This window comes from Hermetia illucens, chromosome 6, assembly GCF_905115235.1.
Source record: "Hermetia illucens chromosome 6, iHerIll2.2.curated.20191125, whole genome shotgun sequence".
Classification (NCBI taxonomy): domain Eukaryota; kingdom Metazoa; phylum Arthropoda; class Insecta; order Diptera; family Stratiomyidae; genus Hermetia; species Hermetia illucens.
Genome location: NC_051854.1, coordinates 27,051,528 through 27,078,849, shown reverse-complemented (window position 1 = coordinate 27,078,849; position 27,322 = coordinate 27,051,528). Strand labels below are relative to the sequence as shown.

Genomic DNA, 27,322 nt, shown 5'->3' with positions numbered 1-27,322 from the left:
GCACATCGTGTTCGAAGTGGTTGACGCTACTTGTCGGTGGGCACTAACGCGACACCCTACCTGTGGAATATTGCGAGGGTGAATATCGGGAAGTTCGTCGAAGTTCTTGGAGCATACTAAGTACCGACTAGATGGGCAATGAGAGAGCTCAAAGAAGCGGTTCTCACTATGAAAAACGAGGCGCCAGGTACTGATGGCATCCCGGCGGAAGTTTACAAACTTGTGTTCCGCAAACGGCCAGAATTGCTGCTTGAAGTGTTCAACGCTTGCTTGAAGAAGGGCATTTTTCCGTGTCGCTGGAAAGAGGCCAGGCTCGCGCTGATCAATAAGGGTACCCGGGACCCGGAGCTCCCGTCTGCATACCGACCGCTGTGGATGCTTGACACGGCCGAGAAAGTGCTCGAGAAGCTCGAGAGTAAAGTCGCTGAGGCGATCCGCAAGGGACTTATCCGCAAGGCAGTTCGGGTTGAGACCAGGGAGATGCACAGTGGATGCTATTATGGAGGTCGTAGATGCGGTTCATCGAGCCGAGGTACACAGCCGCCCATCATGACGGATAGTGCTCCTCATAACGCTTGATGTCAGAAATGCCTTTAATTCGGTAAGATGAATGGTAGGCACATTAGAAAACTCATTCCACGTACGAAGCTACCTCTTGCGGATATTGAGCGATTATCTGAAAGACCGCTCCCTGCTCTATGAGACGCTAGAGGGCTAAAGGACGATCGAAATCATGGCGGGAGTAGCATAGGGATCCATCCTAGGGCCAGACCTCTGGAATGCTTCCTATGATAGTCTGCTGAGACTCGATATGCCCGAAGAGTCGCGCCTGGTCGGTTATGTAGACGATGTTGCGGCACTTATTGCGAGACGCACTGTTGAACAGGCACAAAGGAGACTTGGCATATTGATGTGACGGGTAAGCGGACGGACGACTTCTCACAGTTTCAGCCTTGCGCTGGAAAAAACCGATGTAGTCATCTTGACCAGAAGAAGAGTCCCGATTCTGTGTTGCAAATCGATCGACGAGTTGACTATAGAGTCAAAACCAGCGGTTAAATTCCTTGGTTTAATGCTCGACTCGAAGCTGAGTTTCTTCAAGCAAAGCAATAGCGGACAGGGCTGCAGCTGGAGTCTTGGCTTTGAGTCGGCTAATGGCGAATGTTGAGGGCCCTATATTAAGGAGGTGCATCACAAGCGCCTTGCTCAAGTGCAGAGGCGGGGAGCTTTGCGAGTGGCGTCTGCTTATCGCACCGTCTCCGAGCATGCCGTGGTGGTGATCGCGGGAGTGATCTTCGTTGCCCTCCTTGCCAAGGAGTGAAAAGCTATCTACCATAAGGGCGAGAACTTAAGAGAGGTGGTTGCCCGTGAAGAACGTCGACGCACCGAGTGGCAACTCTCTTGGTAAAATGAGCTAATGGGCAGATGAGTAGTTGAAGCGAACGCACGGTGAGATGGGTTACTTCCTTACCCAATTTCTAAGTAGACATGGAGGATTTCAGTCTTACCTGCACAGGATTGGGAAGACGCGATCTCCTGATTGTGTGTTCTGCAATGGAGCTGCGGACGACGTTGAACACACCTTTTTCTCTTGCAAGAAGTCGGACAGCTTTTTTTTGCGGCTTTATGCAGAGACAGGGGAGCTCTCTCCAGACAATATTGTCAGAGAGATGCTGAAAAGCACTATCAGCTGGAATTGTCTTGCGCATTATATTTGGGCTCTTTTTATTGCGAGGAAGATTGAACTCGATCGGCGAAGGAATCGGATAGACAGGGTTTCCCTGAACTAACAACCCCCTTTCTCCCCTCCTCTCCCGTTGGTGAAAGGAATTCCCTGACTTGAAGGCTCCCAAAGCCGGGAGAGCGGAAGAGTTAGTCCGAAGTAATGTGTCAAACGATTCCAGGCTAGTTCTCTGATGAGCTTAGTTGGTAGTCCGCCAGCGTACTACTGCGGCAGTCCAACACTCTGTGCGTAAACTCATTCACGTACCCTATTCCCAAAAAAAGTCTTGGCTTGGCTTGGTTGCTTCTAGCTGGAGTGGTGCGATCCATCCTGCTTTACTCATTACCTGTGTCGACTCTCAGAGATGAAAGCGGGGGAATTCAATTTAGTGGCTGGTGGCTTTGAGGGTTTGCAGTGCTTTGAAACCACATCAGAGGAGGTTGTATTTGTGGTGGCGGGCATGATTCCAGTCGACTTTCTGGCGAAAGAAATTGGTGTGACGTATAAAGGGTCACATAGAACGCAGGAATGTGGTAAGGTCAAAGGCGAATAATCTGTGGCATACTGGATGATCCGGAGCATCTGATGTTTCACTGCCCATGGAGAGGTGGAATCTGAACTAAGTGTTGAGCAGGCGCGTTAGCCCGCAGAACTTGGTTGCGAAGATGCTGAGATCGAACGAGAACTGGCTCTAATTCGAACGTTTGTGCGGCGGAGCGATAAAAAAAAGTCATTAATAATATCTGTTTAGTTAAATTTCTTCCGTTTACAAAGTGCAGGCTAGTGGTTGTAAACATATTGACGACTAAACACATTTAATGAAAATCTAATTTTATTGGCTCCTAGAAAAAAAACGAATCCTAGAGCCTTCACTTCCGCTTTGTATAACTGAAAACTCTTTCTAACATTGGCTGCACGCGTCTGAAATACATTACACAATCCAAATATCTTCAAATCGGTCGTCTGGAAAATTTCAGATGCACAATTCATATCTGAGTATCTCACAACATTTAAAACGTACCGAGAGCTATGTAAGAGTGAAATTTTATGATTCCTGGCTAATTTTAAATTAGCATTTTCTTGTAACGGACTTTAAATTTGCTACACTTTTTACTGACCGTAACACCCAAATGGAAAGTTTCTGTTCAAACCCGGCACATTGAGAAATTTTCGGCATTTAGTTCAGCCAACTGCAATAACAATAGACAACAACACAATCGAATATGGATAGAAAATTCACGAAAAATTTCATATTTGCTCGTGAAAATCTCCCGATTGGATCCAATCTCCAAATTTACTTTGGCGTTAGAGCTCGATTTCCACTTGGAAGATAAATAAGCAACAATCATGATCTAGTGACCCGTGAGAGTTGGATATGCCGCTAAGTCGGTTCCAATTTTTTGCTACATTTCGGCTACATCAACGGCTATTGCTAAACTTTGTTGACTAAGTAAGTGGATTTGCTAAAGATAAAGATATAGGATTGAAGTGAACGTGACTTTTCCATTCAGTCATTTTCGGTTTGAATTTTAATGGTAACTGGGGCATAAACGAGCTCAACACGCAACATTGTGCTGCCTTCGAAGGTATGCACACCGGGGTAGCGTCAAGGGGGTGAATAACTGGCCTTCGATGACGACGGTGTTCAGCCATTCGGTCGCGAACTACATTAAATGCAAACTAATATTCAATGAACGGAATATCTCGTAAAATTATAAGATACTTCCAGGGGATCAAAATTTTATGTTCTGGTGGTTGTACTGACCGAAAATCTTATCCATGCTCGGACAAACAACAAGCTGCATGCTTATCTAAAGTATTATATAAAAATGGGAATGATTCATACAGAAATTAACTGCAACTGAACGGAGTCACGATTATGAAAAACTGTGCACTTTATCGTATCATGACTCGTTATTTTGTACTTGACTTTCAATCAAATTAAAATAGCATGCATTTTTGAAGAAAAACGTATGGAAGGCATGCGAAAAAAACCCATAAAAATATAACGCCTCAAGCGGTTAGCCGATTTTCGATAACGGCAGAAGGAGATAATTTATAACTACACCAGAAATCTAATCTTAGATATTTTCCTTTTTATTAAGGTTTTGTGCAAAACAAAACCTTATTAAAATCGATTCAATGTATGTCTGCCTGTCTGTCACACTTTTCTCCAAAACGGCTAAACCGATCCGAACATAATTTGGTGGACAGATGGGAAGTATGAAATTCCACGCATACAACGAGTGGCATAAATTTAGGTGGAGTTTAAAGGGGGGCTCCCCATACATGCAAAGGGGGGATTCAAAATTTTTTTCCACCGGATATAGTCGTGAGTAAGAACTCAAAATGTACGCACTTAAAGTGAGATAGGAATCATTTTCGGAAACTACCCAACCTTAAAATCCCAAAAAAATCAGGGTGGTGCGCTTAGATGAAATCTAGGCCTCAAAATATGTCCCATTCCGAAATCTGCTCAAATAAACTTACTAATAGTATATTACTGCTTTTTAGAAATTTACTGAAAAACTCCCCTTAAATTCATCCTAGGACTTCCAAATTTTGTTCCAGCATAGCCATTAACTTTGGGTTATAGCAGTTCAAACTTAGTAACCTCGCACGAATTTACTGGTTCCAAAGCCATGCAAATAAGATACTGACGTCATATTTAACGGGAATAATTGACATTCGCGTGAAATATTAAAGTCGCATCTATGAAGAATCTATTTATTTGCAGCACTTTTTAAGGTTTTATGTAAAATACTTAGGTGAAATCTAATCTTCGAGGGATGTTATCAATGTTATCAACTTTTAGAAATTGACTAAAAAACTCCCCTTAAATTCATCCTAGGTGCACTAAACATAGAGAACATGAAAATCCAACTATTAGTGTCCAAGTTATAGAAGTTCAAACTTATCAATTTCGTGCTAATTAACAGCATCCTAAGCCATACAAATAAGATGCTGACGTCATAATTAACGAGAATAATTGACATTCGAGTGAAATATTAAAATTCCATTCAAGAAGAATCTAATTCTCCCTAGCCCTTTTTAAGGTTTTGTGTGAAACAAAACCTTATTAGAATCGAGTCGATGTCTGTCCGTCTGTCTGTCTGTCACAGCCGATTTATTCGGAAACGGCTGGACACATTGTCACGAAACTTGGTGGGAGCATGTGACCTGTTGTTCCCTTTACATACCTTAGGTGCCGCCATTTTGTGTTAAGTTTAAGGGGGGCCTCCCCATACATGTGAATGGAGGGTGTAAATTTTTTTTTCATAAAATGTGGCCATGTGGAGTAACAAATGAAAGGTCTCAATTAGTACTTTTCGAAACTGGTTCAATATTTGATATTGGGTGAAACATAGGGGAATGAGGGTTCAAAATATGACCCTCAAAAATTGTAACAGGTCTCGTTTTCAGAACCTATCCAACCGAAAAATCTGAAAAAAATCACAGTGGTGCATCTCTACGAAATCTAGGCCTTAAAATACATCTGGTTCCGATATCTGCACAAATAAAGTTAATAATAGCATATTTCCACATTTTATAAATTTACCCAGCAACCCCCCTTATGTTCATCCCAGAAGCACAAAATTCGGTATGGGGATAAGGGATAACATAATGCACAGCTTGGTCAAGTTTAAAGAAAATCCAACTATTATTAACAAAATTATGGGGCTGAAACTTTGCCATTTTTGGTGAATTTCGTGCATTCTAAAACATGCATGACGTCATCACCACATATCAATTGATGTAATATGTACGTATGCGTTGTACTTTGGAAAAATATGAAGGATTATGTTGGATTTGTAGCTATATAGGGATAGAAAAATGTGCGTTGAGGTTTCTTACATAAGATGAACACAAAACCTTTATACCCGAAGCGCCAGCTTCCGGTATTTCGACTTGTTTATATTTGATGTTGGTTAAATTCTAAGCATTTGCTAATAACATTAAACTCAGGGTGTGAAGCGTATGAAGTTGACTATTATCATTACAGGGCTTTCCATCAAATGATTTATTTAAATCGCTTTCTAGAAAATAGAGGGCAATGGGATTTTTAGCTATTTTACACGGAGCTGTCGTGCACTCGTCGCTCCTCACATCTTTTTCTTCAGCCTTCAGTTCACAAGCGGAGTCGGCTCGTCGTGATCGGTTTTTATTTTATCAAATGCCTGATCAGCATGTACTCGCGAGACCTTTAAATCCCCATCCAGTGTATCAAGCCACCATTGTTTTGGCCGGCTTTTTGGTTGCTTACCATTGACTTCGATGTTCTGACCAATACTGATTATTGAATTCTCGTTAGCATGAATTACGTGACCACACCATCGAAAAAGGCCTCTCTCGCAGTTTTTCCACGATCGATGCAAACCTATATCGATCGCGGATATTCTCATCTCAGACGTGATCAAAACGTGTCACGCCACCAGTACAATGCAACATCTTCGTCCCCATTACCGCAAAACACCGTTCATTGTCTTTTATAATCGACCAACACTCAGAACTATAGAGAGCGGCAGACGGACGACATTGCAGTAAATTTTAGATTTGGAACGTGCGCTGATACGTCGATCACAAAGAACACCAGTTGGGGAATGCCACTTCATTCAGGTTGCGTTAATGCGTGAAACAATTTCATTGCGCAGTTCCCCATTAGCTGATAGCATTGACTCGAGATATTTAAATCGCTGAGTTCTGGCAGCGGCAGTAACCTGCCAAGAACTGAGCGATTTCAATATTTCGGGTCAATGCTACAAACCAATGGAGAACTACGTCATGCTCCTCACTTAGGGAAACACAAAACCTTTTATACCTGAAGCGTCAAGCTTCCGGTTTCCCGACTTGTTTAACTTTCTTCGCGAAAGATTTTCGAGATGCAATCAATTTAATATTTCTCTCTGAAAAGGATTCTTCATTTCCAACAATTAACTGGACAAAGCCTTTTAAATATTCATCTCGTAAACTGTGCGCTCCACAATTATCACTGATTGTTATTCACAACGAAAATGACTAGTTTTGAACAATAATTATTCTCCTCTTATACCCAAAGTGCAGAACGACTTAATTGGTCAATTCATTTCCATTGTCTTCTGCTTAAGGCTCAGAGCAGTACATCATATTTTTCTGCTTAAAACTTTTCTACCGACCAAACTCAAGAAAGCAGAACAGTAAATTATGAATTATATTACGCCCTAATTTACACAGAAATAATCGTTTAAAGTTCAATGGGCACGAAATTCTTCAAAGCGAGAATTTGGATTATCACAAAGACAGCGAACAGTTTAATTCAAAGGTTCGAATTTCTTGTGGTTACTTAATATGCCTGTTAACACGGGAATAAATCGTTTGATAATCTTGATTGCTTTACTAAGCTTGGAAATTGTCTTGATATAGAAAGAATATCACAGATTCGGACTTATCAGTTGTGATCAGATACGAATTTTAGCTGGCGATTCTAGGAATATAAATTGATAGACAGAGTTAGTAGATGGAACTTTCAGGCACCATGAATATAGGTCTAATAACTTACCAGGAATTTGTTATGGATTAAGTCAGAAATGATTGATAGGGTAACATTTGTCCAGAAAACAATAATGGAACGCTTCATGCTTTCAAAAAAATCATAAATATGGTTGCTATTCAGCCCTTGTTGGGATAAAGCGCGTCAGCTACGCCTACGTGCCCTCATATACAGTCAAATGGCATGCGCTTCAACTCCCGCTATCCTGTTCCTCACCGGCGCCTCAACCGGTATCCGGTCTAGGCCTGCCTTAATAAAGAACATCCCGGTTTTGCGCAGAGGTCCACCAATTCAATATCCATAAAAGCTGCTTAGCGTCCTGGCCTACGCCATCGTTCCATCTCAGGCAGGGTCTGCCTCGTCTTCTTTTTCTACTATGGATATTCCCTTGACAGACATTTCGGGCTGGATCCTCATCCATACGGATTAAGTGACCCGCCCACCGTAACCTATTGAGCCGGATTTTATCCACAACCTGAGAACAACGCAAGCGCCAAACGGATTGTAGACAGCAAGCTGCAGAGAATTGGACATCTGAAGGAGACTTCGGTCTTTGGATATTCCCCAGGGTTCAAAAGAAGAAGACGAGGAGTACAAACAAAACGTAGTACCACGCTGCGTCGTCAGAAAAAACTCTGCTTAAAATTAAAACGGACACGAAGGGTGGAGCATCAAAAGTAAATGTGGGGAGGCAAAGGCGGAATAGACCGCCAGCTCTGCTTATTAAGCCGATGAACGGCAAGACCTTTACCGAAGTCCTCAGCGAAATTCATTATAGGAAGATAGCGGAGCGTAGGTATCTTCTATTCGGAAAACGAACAGAATAGTCTAATTAGACTCGAGGACAACAAATAAGGGTACGATCTGTGAAGCAGTCAAGGCTACTGGGAGAGAAACCTTTGCTTTCTAGCCTCTCTCGGGAGATCCGAGCTCTTGACTGCCTCACAGATAAGAACGAAGTAGAAGAGGCCATCAAGGGCGAATATCCGGGGGTAACCATTGCCTGTGCGAACTCCCGGGCCCAAAAATTCATTGTGATAAAAGTTGCCGAGCAATACGCGAGGAACTTCTTAACAGGGGGAAAACCAGAATTGGTTCGGTAATATATAAGATACTTAAATGATGGGCACACGTCTGCAACCTGCCGGGGATCTGACCGAAAGATAACATACCGTGTGTCCAGATAGACCACAAAGCAAATAATAATAATAATCGTTCGCGCAATAATTCAATTGGATCAGAGCCTTGAAGTGTGTTAGAGCACTTCATTCAGACGGTAACCGTACACTACAGGATTACAGTACCCTATAGGAGGCAATGTGGTCAACTTTGCGCTCGCCCGAGATTATTACCTTAAACAAAACAAATACCTGCAATGAAAAGAAGAGTTACGTCTATTCAAGATCGTTGCGCGTCTGATGAGAGTGTTGCGCACACTGCAGGCTCGGGGCGGTGTCCAGTCCTCAGAGCAGCAACTAGAAAGAGCTAGGACGAGGTTAACACCAGCAAATATACACCGGAGTGCAACAAGTTGCTGGCGCAGTTCGTTGCGGAGGTCAAAGTTGAGCTAGTGCTCATCAGTACCGACAGTACCGAAATAAGGACCCAGCTTTATGGTACCCTGACATACAGGCACCGCTGTCATCTGGGTTCAAGACGGTACCCAACTTAAGGTTCTTGCCCAGGATCGAGCGGAGAGCTTTGTCTGGATTCGGTGTTTAGGATTAACGTATTTCAGGGTCTTTTTGAAAGCAAATTAGACGATGCCCAACTTAAAGGCTTGATGCTCTGGAGGACGCTATCTTGGGCACAGAGAAGGGCACTTGTCGGGGATGACTTGAATAACAAGGCACTTGAATGGGGCAGACCTCACCCAGACCCCAAGGGGAAACGAGTTCTCGAAATGAGGGCGAAAGCAGGACTAGTAGTTTAGAACACAGAAGCCACCTCAGCGTTTTGGCGCCCAGGTTGCGAAGGAAGCATTCCCGACGTGAACTCATCGGAATTACTATTATGGCTGGTGGACGGGTGGCGAGTTCTGGGAGACGTCTCGGCAAGCGACCATCAATACATTGCCTTCCAAATGGTTCACACAACCTCTTGGTGTGCGCCACCCTGGCGCTCTTCCTGTGCGTGGAACGTCGCGAATGTGAAAACCGGAAGTGGCTCTGCAGCTCACACTATTGTAAATTCAGTTATGAATCTGATATCGGCAATCTACGGAGCTTCCATTCCCAGGAGGGCATCGAGACGTGGCAAACTGTCACAAACTCCGCCGCTTGACAGAACAACTAAACGACCGAGGCATGTTCAGGCATGACAGAGTATTGATCAGCCAAAACGAGACTCCGCAGCGCAATAACAGGAACAAAGCTCGATACTGGCAGAACCTAGTCGACGAGGTGCATGTGGACTCGATTACAAACTGGTAACCCGAAAAATTAGGTCTCTGCGGAAGCCCTGTTTACGTAATGACGAGCAGATGTAGCCCAATTTACGGGCCCCTGCACACCCGGTATGGGATGATAATAGCAGCGCGGAGGGCACCGAAAACTGCCCACTTTTCTTAATGAAAAACAAGAAGACGCCATTATCCGATGATATCCGGTAGAGGTATACAAACTAGAGCTCCAACATCGGCCAGGTCTACTGCTTAGCACATTGAACACTTGCTCTTTTTGGAAGGTGACGAGGCTTGCGCTGATCGGCAAAGGGAAAGACGACCCTGAGTTACCGATTTCATACCGACCACTTTGTATGCTTAACACTGCCGGGAAAGGGCCCGAAAAACTCATCAGAAGTAGACTCCCTGAAGCGATACGTGCTGCAGGAGACTTATCTCCACAGCATTTCGGCTTTAGAGCAGGGAGATCCACAGTGGATTCTGTCATGCAAGTCGTGGATGTCGTTCATCGTGCGGAGTTACACAACCGCTGAGCTCGGCGGGTGGTGCTTTTCTTAACACTTGACATCAGAAATGCTTTTAATTCTGTAAGACAATACTTTCCGTGCTATCTCGGATATTGATGAATTATCTGATGAACCGGTCCCTGCTCTATGGGACGCTAGAGGAGCAGACTAGGATGTGACGTAGGGGGTAGTGCAGGTATCCGTCTAGGGCCGGACCTCTGGAACACCTGCTTAGGTCCGACGTGCCAGGAGAGTCGCGCCTGGTCGCTTGTTGTTCGAGACTTGGCATATTGATGCGACGGGTAAGAGAATGGAGAAAAAAACGGATTAGTCATCCTGACTAAAAAAATAATCCCAACTTTACATCCCAAATTAATCGACAAGTCGCTAATCGAGTCAAAACCAACGGTTAAGTACCTTAGACTAAGTCTTGATTCAAAAATATGCTTTTTCGAGTAAATCAAAGCAGCAACGAACAAGGCTGCAGTTGGAGTTTCAACCTTAAGGCGGCTAATGAAAAACAATGGGGCTCCTACGTCTAGCAGGCGACGTCTCCTGATAAGTTCAACACAGCCTGTTCTGTTCTAGGATGCAGAAGTATAGGCTGACGATCTTGACAAGTCGGAATATCGTAACCGCCTTGCGCAAGTACAGAGACGGCGAGCTTTGCGGATGGCATCTTCGTATCGCACTGTCTCCGAACCAGCCGTGATGGCGATTGCGGGGATGATCCTCGTTACTCTTCTTGCTAAGGAGCGTAAAGCCAATATACAAGCGGAAGGGAGAAAAGCCAAGAGAGGTGGTCGCTCGGACCAGAAGTAGAGGGACTGCGTGGCTTATTGGCAACTTAGGTGCGTGGCTGAATTGAAAACATAGTGAGACTCACTATTTCCTTACCAGGCTCCTAAGTAGGCATGGAGGTTTTCAGGCAGATCTGCACAAGATAGCACGATCTCCTGATTGGGTTTTTTGCAATAGGGTTGTGTACGATGCTTTTTTATCTAAGTATGATAGCCCTGAAAGAAAAATCTGAAAAATCATGAAGCTGGCTCTATACTATCCACGCCAAGTAAAGCTATCAACAGTATTTAACGTTATTTAATGTTGCACGTTCAAATCGCACCTTTTTTTCTTGTGGAAGGTGGGATGGGATTCGTCGACAACTTTATTTAAACGTAGGGAATCTCTTTCTAGATACCATTGTCAAGGAGATACTGCGAAGCGCTGACAGGTGGAGTCGTTTTGAGCATTACGTTCGAGTATAGTACTACTCGGTGGAGGGGGCGGATGACAGGGGGTTCCTTGAACTAATAGTTCCCTTCCTCCTCTTCCCTCCCGTGTTTGAAAGGATTTCTCTGATGTGGAGGCTCCGCAAGGAAAGAAAGCGCGGGGTTAGTCTGAAGTAATGTGACAAATGGTTCGAGACCAGTTCTCTGACGATGGGAAGGTTTTTAGTTGGCAGTCCGACAACGTACCGTTGCGGGAGTCCAACACTCTGTGCGTAAACGCCACCTACCCACCCCCAGACTCAAAAAAAAAAAAAGATTTCAAAGTGAATGCTTCCATTATGGATTCGCTCTAAACACATTGGAATGGATCTTCCTGTTACTAGTCATTTACGAGCTGCACCAAAAATAAATCTCAAAAGCGAATCATTATGGAAACATTTTGTAGCTCCGTTATTCCAGTTTCATAGTCAATTTCTTAAAACAAATCCGAAACAGGAGCACTTAAGAAAATCTGCACTTGAAAGCTCTCATGGAAAAAGTAATTTGAATTATCGCTTCGTTTTGTTCTTTCTCTGGTTTGAAGTATATACCGTAGGTGTGCCCACTTGCTAACTTCTGAATTTAAGTTAGCACTTAATGTATGTGCTAAAAAGAGCTTACAAGTATCCACAGATACAGGTCCACTTATATATAGCTCAGTGAATATAAATCACAACGAAACTGTAACCGCCATTATAGTAAAACGTGGGATGCTAACAACAATAATATTCTCGCTGTTAACTGACTGGTTATCAACAAATTTAGAGAGAAATCATATCCAATACATCATGTACGAGAATAAAGCCACATATGAAGGCATGGAGCTACACGCGAAATAATTACAGCCAACTACAGACATGAGATACGCAAGATTTTCCTGGTGTTTTATTTCTGATATTTATTGAGCCTGTCTAGCGTGGTTGCGGCAGAGGACCAATGAACTTGGAGTTACGTAACCACAAGGTCGTTGATTATCTGTTTTCGCGTCTACACTTTGCACACATTCTTAGTTAGTCTTAGTTCCTGAATCGCGAACAGATATATTCTGTGATTGAAAAGGAATGCATGATGTTCAGATGTTGCTACTGTAATAGCTAATGAGTATTGAATCTAAAATCTTCTGAGGAAGCCAGAAGAGTACTTCCGAATCTTGCATTGTTGATGAATCGAAATGCGTTTGCTTCCTCTCAAATATGCTGCCCACCGGAACCCAGAGTATCGACCATCGAAATATTTAAATTTGTCTATTGAATCAGCCATGATCCAAAATTGATTGCCATATGTGCAATCTGGTTTCATTAGAGATTTACAATTTTATTTTCGAGCAGATTGCCCTGTAAAAGGCATACAACATATGACTCAGCTCCAGACCGACAAAGCTTCTTAATGAGTTCGCCTGTGTTGATTTTGAAAAGATTTTGGACTAAGCTTAGGAATGATGTCTTTCCGAATCGAAAACTTAAAAACAATGCAATAAAAGATACTCACTTATCACAGACACTAACGAAACACCAAAATGCCTGCTCGGCTGGCATATGCATTAGTAGAAACGCTGCAATTGGCGCTTGCGCTTGACAAAAACCAACTTTTGGATTGTAGATGGAATAGGCCTTCAGTACGTTGAACAATTCAATTTGTCCGATTTTCTCTTCATCTAAGAACATTTCGTGGAATGGAAATTGTCGATGTTTATCTTTTTTAATTTCTTCTATAATTTGTGGATTTCCTGGTTCTTGTAGGAGTTCTTCATAAAGGTGGGGATGTTTTTGTTGCAGTTTGTAGGCACCGGAGAGGTAAAACCATGCTTTCGGCCTGACCGATTTTGGTATACCTTTCCTACAACGATCTCGAACCTGAAAGAGACAGAGTGGATGAGTTCAACGTCAATTATCTAGTTCGTGTTTTCAAAAATCACTTTAGATTGACACAAGTTATTATTGTTCACATTAAAAAGCAATCTCCAACTGACCCATCAACAATTTAACACTTCAATCATATCGAATCGCTAACACGTCACTAATTCATTTGGAAGACCAAAACGTTATCAGCTCCTGGGTTACGTCAATCATAAAATGACCTTACTCTAGCTCTAATTACTCACTTTCTTGTAGTTTTTCATCATGTACTCCGACCAATTGTCTATCATGTGAAGCCATTTCTTTTCTCTTGCTATGATTTGTGCTTTCGAAAGAGGTTCTTTGGGTTTGTCCGTTCTTTGAAATCCACCGTAGAAACCATTTCGATCGGGACAACTTGAAACCGTTGAACACAACGATATTGTGTCTAGTGCACGTGGTGACGTCGCCATTTATCTGTAATAAAAAAAAAGAAAATAGATTAAAAGCTTTGCAGTATTACGTGAATTTATAAAAATGATAGACGAATGTACCCATGTAAGCAAGTGCTCAAAATGAGTCAATATTTTTGTAGTTTTGGAATCACGAAATTCTTGAAATAACTTGGCTCGCTATTAGGGATAGGAATTACTACATTGAAGTGTAGAGCAGGAAATAACGCAGAGTGAGATTAAAATTGAACACAAACGTGATTCACAACGAACAAATATAAATCTACCAATAATATATGAATCACCACTAATCTAGTGGCTAGCGTTCACAATTTCTACGGACGATGGATATAAGGAGCAAAGTTGGTTTACTTTCTCCTCTGTCCTGCAATAAACTAACAAAAGACAACAACACCGACCGGGTGATTACATCTTTCAAGGTTACTTATCCACACGAAGTTGACGTCCTCGGCAACCCTTCTTTCTGGCCTGAAGATGTATTCATCAAGCCATATAAGCGCCCCGATTCGCGGGTAAATTTCAGGGCACTCCGCCTGCCTAGCCGAGCTATATAATTGGATCCATGTTCACGTTATCAGAACGTCAGGGGTTTAAGAACCAAGCTGGGGGCCTTCAATTTATCCGCGCTGGCTCAGCAACACCATGCCATCTGTACCTCCAAAACCTGGCTGGACGATGCCATATTAAACTCCGAGCTCCCCGAAGGGTACTCCACTTTCCGCTGTGACAGGGACCGGGATGCTTCTCGTAAGTCCACCGTCGGTGGGGTCCTAATTGCTATAAAAGATATACTACCCGCCAAACTCGACTTCTCCTCCTCTGGCTTTCCTTTTGATTGTGTTGCTCTTCGTGTCTCCCCGCCCAACTTCCTCTCGTTCATTGTTTCTTGTGTATATATCCCCTGTGCTAGCCCTTCTCATCTGTATGAAGAATTGTTTGACAGTTTGTCTGAGCTCCGTCAGATTCCCTTCCCTCCCTTTCTTCCTTTGTGGAGATTTCAACCTCCCCATGCTCAACTGGCCTAATCATCCTAGCCTTCCAATTCCTTCCAACAACCTCTCCCATTCTTCCCTCCCACTTTCTTCCTTTATGTACACTTGCTCTGCCCTGAATTTCAATACCACCAAAAACTCCTTTGGCCGCACTCTCGATCTCTTCCTTTCCAACCTACCCGAGCGCCACCTCTCTTTATTTCCTTGCACATCCCCGTATGTCAAAACCGACGTTCATCACCCCTCGGTTGAATTTGAAGCGGAGCTCCCTCCTTCAAAACCCAAAACCGCTCAGCTTTAGCATCTTTCAACTGGGTACATATATTAAGCAATTCATCGTGTGATCAAGCTCTTAACACCTTCTACAATATACTCTCTGATCTCCTCTCCTGTTGTGTCCCTTCTTCCCCTCCCTGCCTACGTTCGTACCCAACTTGGTTCACAACGGAAATTCTTATTAACGTTCGCTTGAAACATACACTGCGGAAGAAGTTTCGGGCTTCTAAGAATGACGCCGACCTTGCTCACTTTAAGGCTATACGCTCTACTGTGAAGTCAATGGTCAGAAAAGCGCGTAAAAGGTACCTATTGAGTGTCGAAGCCGCCCTTGCCCGCGGTAACTTAAAACCCTTTTGGTCTCACGCTCGCAATTCTCGTAATCCAACTCAATCTCTCCCTTCTTCTATCAGCTTCGCTGACTTCACTACCAACTCCCCACAGCAATCCTGCGACCTTCTCTGCACCTACTTCTCTTCAGTGTTTTCTCGCTCGAGCCCTCCACCCTCTCCACCTTTCATAGCTACAAACTCCTCCGAATCTCTAGCCATTCCTCTCCTTACGCCTTCCTTGGTTGAGTTCCTCATTGGTAATCTTGACCCCAATGTCGGACCTGGCCCCGATGGACTTCCTAACCTCTTCCTCCTTAACTGTAGAAAACACATTTCCCTCCCCCTGTGTATAATCTACAACAAAAGTCTAGGTGAATGTTACTTTTCCCGTCTCTAGAAAAAGGTCCTTATCATTCCTCTCCTCAAGGGCGGCGACCCTTCCCTTGCTGTGAACTACCGCCCCATTTCCCTTCTCTCCTCTTGCTCCAAAATCCTAGAAAGATACATCAACGACTGGTTGACCGCGCACTTCGGTCACCTCATTGTCAAAGAGCAACATGGTTTCGTGAAACATAGATCAACGGCTTCAAATCTTCTGGTCTTTATCAACTTTATTGCTAAATGCTTGAATTCACGACAGGATGTACATGCTATTTATACCGATTTTTCCAAAGCCTTTGACACCGTTGACCATCACATTCTCCTCTCTAAACTTTCATTACTAGACTTCCCTCCCTCAGTCATCTCCTGGCTTTGCTCCTATCTCTCATACCGTTCCTGCAAAGTTTCTTTTCATGGTCACTCATCTGGTTCCTTCTCTCCTTCTTCTGGTGTTCCCCAAGGCTCTACACTTGGCCCCCTACTCTTCCTGGTTTTTACAATGACTTCGCCTCCATCCTCACCTGCCTGTATTTGCTTTACGCAGACGACCTTAAATTGTTTGCCTCTCTTTCGTCTCCGTTGGACTGTGCTCTCTTACAGTCCAACCTTGATAATTTAGCCCGTTGGTGTTCGGTCAACAAACTTACACTGAATATCAACAAATGCCACTGGATGCGCTATTCCCTTAAACTCTTCCCAACATCCTTTTCCTATTCTCTCAGGAGACAATCCCTTTCACTACTGACCTCCTTCAAAGACCTGGGTGTAACTCCAACTCGGATATTACTTTCCGCATCGCCGTCGGAGCTGAAGTTAGGGACGGATTCCAAAGAGCGCGTATAGACTTCTCGGGAATGGATCCTTTGCTTAGGCCAGGTTTTCCCAGGCTCTATGCATCTCCAGTAACTTTGAGCATTATATTTCAAATCAACGATGAAGCTGCGTCCTGAATATGCGCTGGTATGTCACTTCTGTATTGTGGCGCAATCAGATTGCACAGTCAGAAGATTGGTTTGAGTGACCGAGGAGATATACCGTGATTTCCTCTGAAACTTCGGTGGGACTCATTAAGACAAGTCATTGCTAGACTGACTTAAAATGGCACCGAGCAATGCCGGCAGACAGATGAAAAATGAAGTGCGGTTTACCGCAACTATGCGATCGATCCCCAACGAGGCAACCGATAGTTGAAATTCTGGACACACTCAAGCAGAAACTTTTTGGGGTATAGAGTAAGCTGCGAAAGTCTCTTCAGACGTGTTCAGGATGTTACGCACGTGAGAAATTAGCGGAGTTTTTCATATCATTCAGTGAATACCAACCAAGCTTCCAGACAATGCATTTTGGGAATATTGAGATGGACTTTGTGGGCTACCCACATGCTGAGTGGATCATCGCCGAAGGCATCCACCGACGAACCGTAAAAAGCTTGAAAAATCCAAGTGAGCCTAGATTGGATCGGGGGAAGAATATCTGGTGCAGAAAATTCACCAGTATGCACGACCCGCTGGCACATAACATAAACCAGGTCATTAGTTATCCAGAGGGTTCCCCATTTCCTCACTGCGGAAATTACCTACTTGTCCCTAACAAGGACACGCAGAGGGAACAGGTGCTGGGGCCGTTCATCCAAGGAAAATTAACTTAGAGCTAACGGATAAGCACACTAACATATTCTAGGCGGAAATATACGCAATAGACAGATGTGTTCCCTTAATCTCCAAAGGAACTACAGGAGATAGAACATTGATATTCTGACTGAAAACCAAGCGTCGATCAAGGCACTTAGGTCCAACCAGCTGAACTCTAAACTGATGTGGGAATGCCTTGAGAGATTGAATATGCTTGGCTCGCTCTAGATACTCTGGGTTCCGGGTCATGTTGGGTTGAAAGGCAATGAAGCAGCGGATGAGCTAGCCAAGAAAGAAGCAGGGACGCTTTTACACGGGCCAGAGACGTTCTGTGGAATCGGAAACGGATTCATGGCTATGATATTAAAAAATGAAGAGGGACGGCTGAGGGAACTATACTGGACGGGTTTACCAGAAATGGAGCAGTCCAGCGCGCTCATTGGGGGATACGAACCCAAGCGTACAACGAACTGTTTAAAGCTCACCAAAAATAACCTTCGAATCATAGTGGGAATTCTCAGTGGTCACTGCTGGCTAAACTATCACCTAGGGAAGCTAGAAATATCTACGGACATTGCCTCCAGGTTCTATGCGAAGTGTGTTGAAACTTCTATATACGTTCTTGGACAGTATCCGGCATTTGTGCAAAGTAGATCGAGGCACCTGGGAGAATATTTAATACCAGATGCAAAGTTGAAAGATTTGGAAGTAGAGAATATATTAACATTCCTAACGGTTATAGGGTTCCTTGAGATACTATAGTTAATAAGTACAGTATAATCAGTAGAAGGGGCACAATAGTTCTTTAAGGACGCAGTGCGACCTCCCCTTAACAGAATAATAATAACTCTCTACAAATTTACAACGTCTGTTCTTAGTGGAAAGGTCAATGAGTAGCTCCAAACCAACAAAATTCTGTCCGAGGCACAGAAAGGGTTTGATCAAAGATTTGCAAAGAACAACTCATTATCGACTCAATAGTTGTAGAACGGGTAACTAGAGACCAAAGAAATCTCTTTACTTGATGTACCGATTACGCTAAGGCGCACAGCACACCCGAACTAACAGTTTTTAGCAATAATCATGGAAGGTGGACCACCATGTCAGTGCATACCAACACCAAGAGCTCATCCACAAACGGAGAGGCATCTTCCAGGGGGACGACAATGAATCACTTTTCATGCCTACTGAACGGTGCTAGAGGCCAGGGCTTTGCAATCAAATATGCGAGGACGTCAGACAGCTTTTTGGTGCAAAACCGGGAATTCCTTGCTAAGGCAGGCTGGATATCAATTGTTAATCCTTTGATGATAATGATGAATGTGTTCGCAATCTTTTCACTAGCATTCATTTGGAATATTGCCGTGGACGAAGATCTTGAAAACCTCCAGCCGCCGATATGGACTACTATGTCCAAATTCCGAATGCATCACTTAAATTTTGCGGTTCGTTGATAAAACTAGACCCTTCGTATATATTTTTGAAGCTGCTACCCCCATAATAGCAATATTTAGCGCAAATATGTGGAGAAGAAGGTGACGTATGAGCCACTGGCTCGAGAAATGAAAGAAATTTTACGTCTCGAGATAGTGGTTGAAGTTCCCATTCCATTGTCAACTACAAGTATTGTACCTAAATCCGTTACGGCTTTCGTAGATGTCCTAACACCCTCACAAATTCTGGCGTAAATCATACAGAAGTAGAGCATCTGCAAACGTGCCCAATGTTCCGGGGAATCTTCAACTCTTCTTTTTCTTCAGCCTTTGTCCCGTCCACAAGCGGGGTCGGCTCGTCGTGATCGGTTTCGCTATTTGGCCCTATCAAATGCCTAATCTGGATGTAATCTCGAGGCTTTTAAATCCCCATCCAGCGTATCAAGCTACCATTGTTTTCGCCGGCCTTTTGGCCGTTTATCATCGGCTGCGATGTTGAGACCAATTTTGAATTCTCGTTAGCCCGAATTATGTGACCATATCATGCCGAAGACGTCTCTCTCGCAGTTTTTCCACGATTGGTGCCACTCCATATAGATCGCGGATATCCTCATTTTGGATGTGATCAAAACGTGTCACGCCACTAGTCCAACGCAACATCTACGTCTCCATTGCCGCATTTAAATCGCTCAGTTCTGGGCAGGTCACTGAGACCGTATTGCATGAAGCGTTCGTTCCACTTTGGGCAAGTTTGAACGGGTGTGACACGCTCGAATTCCGGTACCGAAATGTCCAGCGTAGCGTATGCCGTGAGAAGGGAAAATTTGCTTGTGCTGGTCAGGGAAGCGGAAAATGGCGCAGATCGCAATGATTTCAGGAATTATACCGCATCACGAAAGAGCTTGTATATGGTTGCAACATCGAGAGTTTTGTTCACTTCATCACGGTTCTTAACCGTATCACCTCCGGTGAAGTTCCTCCTCTTGTGGACAAAATGACTAGTCATCTTAACATACGGATACGGACTGTTCCTCCAAGCAAAAGATAAACCATTTCGGCCATCAATGCACTCAAACGGAGTAAAGCTACTAGGATAGACGGTCTCCCTGCAGAGCTATTTATCGCTGCACTTGCTACTGATCTGCTGCTACTAGCTATAATATTATCAGAACGACATATTATGGCGCAAAATGTCATATGCTACACCGAGGCGGGGTTTTTGAGGTCCAAAGCCGAGTCCGCCAGGGTTGCATCCTGTCACCGATATTATTTCTTCTTGTTATCGGCTGCCTTGCCCGGAGGACATGGAGGAATTCAATGGACAATGACATCTTTCTTCCAACATCTGCTTGTACTCTCACCAGCTAAATGGCTCTGGATTTAGGAAGAGCGGTAAGTAGAGTTCGACTGAAGGTAAACACCAACGGGTCAACGCACTCTCCCTGTCTGCATTAATGGACAGAGCATCGAAAGCGTCGATAAATTTGTACATCTAGGTAGCGTAGTTTCTGCCACCGGTGGTACCGACCTGGAGGTTGCCCGACACATTAACAGCGCTAGATTCGCTCTCACTGCCCTATCTAAAATATGCAAATGCAGTTATCTCAACACCAAAGTCAAGTTGAGACTGTTCTGTGCTAGCGTTATTTCTGTGTTGTTATGTGGGAGTAGCAAATGGAAAGTCAATTCCACTGTTACCCAAAGGCTCCAAGCTTTCGTCAATACCTGCCTGCGTCGTGTCATCGGTCGGACACTACCTCAAACGAAGAACTTGGTCGACGCATAGGCCTGGCACTCGCACTGTAATCGGAAGACAGAAGCGGCAGTGGATAGGTCACACTTTAAGGAGGAACGACAATTGCACGCAATGAAGAAATCTATGAGCGATACCACGACCCTCTAGTTGTGGATAAAATCCGGCAGGTTGCGATAGGTGGGTCACTTAACCCGTATGAATGAGGATGACCCAACCCGGAAAGTATATAAGGGCAATATCGATGGTAGAAAAAGAAGACGAGGCAAACCTTGCCTGAGATGGAGCGATGGCATATGTCAGGGCATCAGATAGCTTTTAGAGATATCGAATTGGTGGACCTCGGCGCAAAACCGAGATGTCTGGAGTTCGTTATTAGGGCAGATCCAGATCGGATACCGGTTGTTGCGCCGTTAATGATGACAAATGCATTGCGGGCTAAGCGTTGCAGTGGAATCCACTCTCCCAACATAGCTGATGGATGGGTCCCCCCAAGTGCACTTGGCGCAGAACAGTAGCATTTCAGGTAACCGCGGGCGATGGTGTGTACGCGCGATTGACGCGCTATATCCCACCAAGGGGTGAATAGCAGTCATATATCTATATATAAGCTCCCAACAAGGAACTTTGCAGTTTATGGACCTAAAGTAGTCTTGGATGCTACAGTAAAGCGATTATTTCAGTGATTCAATTTTAATAATACGAACGTGTGAACGTTGAAAATGGGGCAACTTCTGGTAGGCCGGTCTTCAAAAATGTCGGTAAATTAATGGTCGTGTCGCCATGTGAGCGCTTATTTCAACTGAAGATAAATTAGAAAACAGTTTGAAATCATTTGCATAAGTCTAGCCTCAACAAGTAGCTCGATATATACATAGGTGCCGCACGAATCGGTACAAAAGAACATCTCAAACCAAATTGATGCTGAAAAGTAACGAAATCGGCTCATTTTTCAAACGGATAATAACTGGCGATGAAAAGTGGATGACAATACGAAAAAAACAAGCGAAAAAAACTCATGGTCTAAGGGCAGTGAGCTTCCCCAAAGGGTTGATAGTGTTTGGTTGAATTATCTGGTCCATCGCTCTACTGTCAAAAACTGAAGCAGGAGATCGATCAGAAGCGCCAAGAACTGGCCAATAGGAAGGATGTAGTGTTCCATCAAGACAATGCTAGGTCGCATATATCTTTGGATAACGAGCGAGAATCTACGAGAGCTGAAATGGGAGACGATTTGATCTGAATCAGATATTCCTAAATATGTTTGTTTTATCGTCGAATCAATGTAGAAAAACGCAGAGAGTTTTACTTTAACTTGTGGTAAGGACTTGAAAGCAGTAGTGATATAAACATTAGAAATTCAAAAACGGGACTATTCGGAGATCATTTCGCACGGGAGTGAATTGAAGTAGGTCTTGATTCTCATTCATCTCGAATACCTTGCAGATCACTTACCTTTATCCGAGTAAATTTTAGTCACACTTCACTGTCCTACACCAAAAAGTTATCAAATGGTAGAACCAAGTTCACGGGATAGTTGGAAATGTCGTCCTTTCTCAATATTTGGCTTAATTTTAATTGCAGTTTTTTCAAGAACTATCTATCTATGAATAAGCGTTAAACTTCTTGATCGTTTTTTGGGAATGCTTTTGCTTTCGTTAGGCACACAAACATTTCAATTTGAACAATGAACCCACTACTACTTTCTGGGCCGTTTCTTTGAGGTCATACATAAATTGAGTTTCATACGTATGTCTTACTAAACCTTGCCCATCATTTTTCCTACGACTCTTCCACAATACTCTTCAATTATTTCCCAATATCTCAAACATTGATAGATGCATGCTGCCTCCAGAATCTTTAAGTAGCTTCTCCATACTGGGCGGATTGATGATTAGAATCACCTTGAAATCTGTTTACCTTTTCGGGAACACCACGTAAATATGCATTTATAAAAACACATAACCTTAATGAATAAAGAAAATTTGTCAGGGGCTGAGAGCATTTGATAATAATTGCTATCACCCACTTCGAATACGTATGTTAATATTAGTTATAATTGACAAGATCGTGGGGTCTTCCCATATTTAAATATGACGACGTTGTTTCGAAACAATGCTAACCTCAGAGATGAGTAATATTCAAATGTGGGCTTATATGCGTGTACATTCAATTGCGAAATTATCTTACAATAAATGACAATGTTGACATTGTAGAGATATTTTTAATTATAATACAATCTTTTGGGGTTCTGCAAACTTAATCTGATTCACTAGAGCTATCTATCCATTTTGTTGATGTTTGCTAATTATTTCCCGTAATACGAAACGATCTGTTTGTTCCCCTAATAAAAATATTGGGAAAGTATGAAGATAGGCTACGCGCCTAATGCGAAAATAGGAACCGCTGGTTCATCAGAAAGTAAATCGTCTCAAATTTATGGTGACTTGCAAAAAAGAAAATACAATTGTGAATGGGAATGAGGAGTTCGGGCATTTATCGGTATATCCCAACAAAAGGTACTTTCCATCAATACAATCATGTTCATCGAACTGTATCTTTATCTGTATTTGGAAAAATCGACAAGATATTAGTAAATTATAAACTAAGGAAACTCTATTTCTGAAGCTATGATTTGCACTTCAAAACAGAATTCCGAGGTTGGAACTATTGAATGAATTTTAGTCAAATCGTTTTCAAAAACGTTGACCTCACTTTGGGACGCCCACACTGTAAACCTGGCAAGTGCAAGTTGAGTGAATTAGCATGGCCGGGTTCGTAGCTAGTGCCCTCGGAAGATAATTAATTCGCTGGAAAAATTATGTTATATTCAAAAGTTTTAGGTTATTCTCTAGGAAACGGTTGATTTCAACAATAATATTGACAAAGGTGCATCTTTCACGATGTGTTATCTTGGAAATTTTACTTTGGAGATATTTACTTTCATTCCGGAATATAATTTTCATCTCTAATGTGTGTGCGTGTGGTGGAGGAGAAGCTATAGCTTCTGAGCACTCAGGCCGTGGTGGCCCATTGTGGGGAGGTTGACCCCTTTTTCGCTAAAGCATCCGAAACTTCATTTCTCTCTATGCCACAGTCACCAGATACCCAGACTACTTCCACCGTATTAAATCTAGAGATAGAGTTCAAAGGGCTACTGCATTCCTGAGCCATTTTCAAAGGACTACTCAACGCCCTCAATGCAAACTGGCTATCACTGCAGACTGCGATGGGCCACTCGTCAATCAACCAGTCGGCCGCCCTTAGGATCGCATAAACTTCGGCTTGAAAAACCGTTGCATATCGTCTCAACGGAAAAGCTAAATTCTCGTTTTTATTCGAAAGGTAGACTCCGGCTCTAGAACCCTGTTCCCCTGCCACGCATTCTTCTGGGACTTCCCTTTTTAGTTTACGGTGAAAACCTTTTTGTCTCACCTTAACCCACCACACTACGGATGCATAAGCGAATATCGGCCTAATAACGTATACCACATGAGGTCTGAGTCCCCATGTCGAGGCAAAGGTTCGTCTGCACAACCCATAAGCTGTGAGAGCTTACATGTTTGTTCCAAAGAAGTTTTTTATCTAGAGTGACTCCCAGATATTTCACTTCTTCGGAGAGTTGAAGGATAGTACCCCTCATCTCAGGGAGGAAAATCCATCCAGTTTTCTCCTTTTTGTGAATAATACCATTGTGGTTTTATTTGGATTAACTGAAAGACCATGTCTGAGGCACCAACTGTCTATCACATCAACGACACGTATATTTATACAGCAAGCACAGTCACGTCATCAGCATAGGCTTGGCTTGGCAAATTTTGCAGTTCGCATAATAGTGAGTCGATCAGCATACTCCACAAAAGTGGCGAAAGCACACCTCCTTGGGGACAACCTTTCGTTGCTTCTGCAGTCAGATAGCAATCCACACACTCACCTCAGCCCACAGCAATCTCTGCGTTAGCATAGCATGGATCCACTTAATTAAAGCATCATAAACACCATGCGCTCTGGCGGCATCACGCAGTTTTTGAAAAGGCGCACAGTCAAACGCCCTTTCAATGTCCACGGACACCCCCATCGCGTACTCACCATTCATTCTTTGTAACCAAAGAATGAAGACCAGACTCACAGGACTTTCCACGCTGCTAAACATGTTGGTTTTCACTAAGTGGGTGCGACCTAAGTGCGTTCCCACGAATGTAACGTTCAACCAGTCTCAAGAATGAAGTCAAGTTGATCTGTCTGAAGTTCTTTGGATTGGAATAGTCATCTTTCCCAGGGTTCAGTATGAAGATCTTAACCTTTTGCCAAGAGGAAGACACGTAGCCTGAAGCAAGACATCCTTGAAAAATATTTCCTAGAGATTGCTCTAAGTTATCCATACCCCCCTTTAGCATTGGTGGATAGATGCCATCCATGCCAGGTTTGGAGCTCGTAAAGGTACCGTCGGGTTTTCTAAGAGAGTACAACTTGGCCGACTCATCCCTTTTAAGGACTCTGCACAGCCTTAAAGTTTTTCTTTCACCTTCCAGTTCTTCACAGTACGTTCTAAAGGAGTCCCGTTTCGAACACCTTACGAGCCTCTTATATTCACGCTATGAGTTCCTGAAATTCAACCAATCTTCGTTTTTATTACTTTTGCAAGCACGGTTCAGAAGTGGCCTGGTTGATTTCCTGAGTTTTTGCTTTGGCCTCTGGAAATAGGACAAGCCCTTTCATAGCACTCTAAAAGTGTCCAGTTTAAAGTTTCTAATTCGTTTTCCAGCGCCAAAAGAGTGTGGCGCGGCAGGATCTGCAGCATTCGAAATTTATTTCGGATGTTGCGGATGCGGACGGGTAGATGGCGCTGAACGTGGAAACTCTCCACTCACGCGTTTTCAGAACGCACCGGGGAAGTGGAGAGCCAGCGGTAAAAAAGTGCCGTTGGTTGGGACAGTAAGGACCGCATGGAAATAAGTCGGTCTCTTCTGTTCCCAACCGCGAGACAGATCACTTCAGCGCGAGTAATAAAAAAGTATTGTAAGAATTAAATAAAGTAAATCAAGTCAAATCTTTACAAGTCCAATCTTTTGATTTCTTTCAATCCGATCTCGACTTTTCTATTACGAAAATTCCCCGGGCATCTCACAAGAGCGAGCTTATCGTGAGAACAGTAAAGTTTCGATTCCACCTCGTGAAGATTAGTTAAAGTGGTGACCCCGAAGAACAGCATCCTTGGGAACTCCAGCATCAGCGATCCCAAATAAATCGTTCCCACCAGTTGCTCCGCAACAAACAACAAAGAAAGGATCGCAGTGTTTTCCCAAAATCTCGATCTTCAGCCCGGTGCGCGTAGCACATTCAACGGATTGGCACTTTTCTCGCCCGAAAACGAGTCTTGCTTTCGCTGCGTTGCTACAACGTCGGGGATAGTACGAAAACATTTCGCTCAGTCATCGCATCGCGAGCTAATCACCCAGCGCGCCCAAGTAGAGCCGAGCGCGCCCACGGCTCGAGCTGTCTAAGTGCCAACGGCGGACATTTTCGTCGCCCTTTCCTCGTTGCTCGGCCGGTCAAGTCAATCAACTGTCGAATTGCGGAACTGGGAACTCACAGGAAGGAAACGGCAGGTAGAGTCACGTAGCAGGGACAGGAGTAGCCGCGGCAACGATCAGCAGTAGCGACTGCTTATCGCATTCACGCCAGCCCGAGCCGGGAATCAACAGATCGGAGAGCTGTCCGGCCGTCATCCGCCCAACTTAAGCAGCAGCAGCAGCGGAGCCAACGCATTCCGGAACTCTTGCTTCCTTGCAGCCGAGCGGAAAATCGATAAATTTTCAATTGAAGAAGTGTTTGCGTATTCTCATCAGCCTTTGTCAAAATAATTGTTTGAAATTGAAATATTATTTAAAGAAAAAGTGACAATAAAATTAAAGCCGCTGCAAGAGACGGCGTTGAGGTGTTTCAAATCGCAAGTTCTCTGTTTTCCCGGTGTTTTTGGTCTGCGCTGGAGAGCGTCCGCTTCGGTCGTCGTTTTCTTTTTCTCGTTTCGTGCGTGCATTTGTGGGTGCGGCCTGCCGTGTCGGTGTAAATTTCACCGCGTTTCAGTATAAACTCACCGCGTCTGCATCACAATATCGTACTTCTCGTTAGGAAAAATGTCATTTGAAAATAAAGACGCGGCAGGCCCATCGGACCCACAAGTGACCGCCCTCGCCGTACGCGTTCCTCCGTTTTGGCGTCGGAACCCCGAGCTGTGGTTCGTGCATTTGGAAGCACAGTTCCAAATGTCCGGTATCACATCGGACGCGACCCGTTTCAACTACGCGGTGGTCGGCCTGGACGAAGAGTCCATACTTCTGGTGTCCGACGTAGTGAAGTCGGTATCGTATGCTCAGCTCAAGAGCGAGTTGATCAGGCGCCTGTCGGCAAGCGAGTCGGCAAAAGTAGACCACTTGCTGGCGGGTTTAACGTTGGGTGATCGAACTCCCAGCCAATTGCTTCGTGAAATGAGGCAATTGGGTGGGAGCAAGATCGGCGACGACCTGATCAGGTCGCTCTGGCTGCGTCGGCTCCCGGAGGGCACCCAGGCGATCCTAGCCTGCGTCTCCGGTTCCTTGGAGGAACTAGCAGCAACGGCCGATCAAGTACAGGAGGTGTACGTTCGCCCAACCATAGCGGCCGTTCAACCACCGTCGGATGAGGTCGGCGACTTACGGCGCGAGATCGCGGCCTTAACTGCCAGCGTGGCCGAGATGCGGGCGACGTTGGACGCTCAGCGTTCGAGTGCCAGGCCGCGAGCTCGCTCA

At 44.0% G+C, this 27,322-nt stretch overlaps 1 protein-coding gene across 1 annotated transcript in view; it reads right to left on the bottom strand.

Moving 5' to 3' along the window:
* Positions 1–27,322, bottom strand: part of LOC119658849 (TBC1 domain family member whacked) — a 121,676-nt gene that overhangs the window by 12,519 nt on the left and 81,835 nt on the right. Inside the window, exons 3-4 of the mRNA XM_038066599.1 lie at positions 13,530–13,740; positions 12,917–13,281 (exon numbers count right to left, since the gene is read on the bottom strand). Of these exons, the coding sequence (XP_037922527.1) occupies positions 12,917–13,281; positions 13,530–13,736 (572 nt within the window). The 5' untranslated portion in view covers positions 13,737–13,740. The remainder of the gene's footprint in view (positions 1–12,916; positions 13,282–13,529; positions 13,741–27,322) is intronic.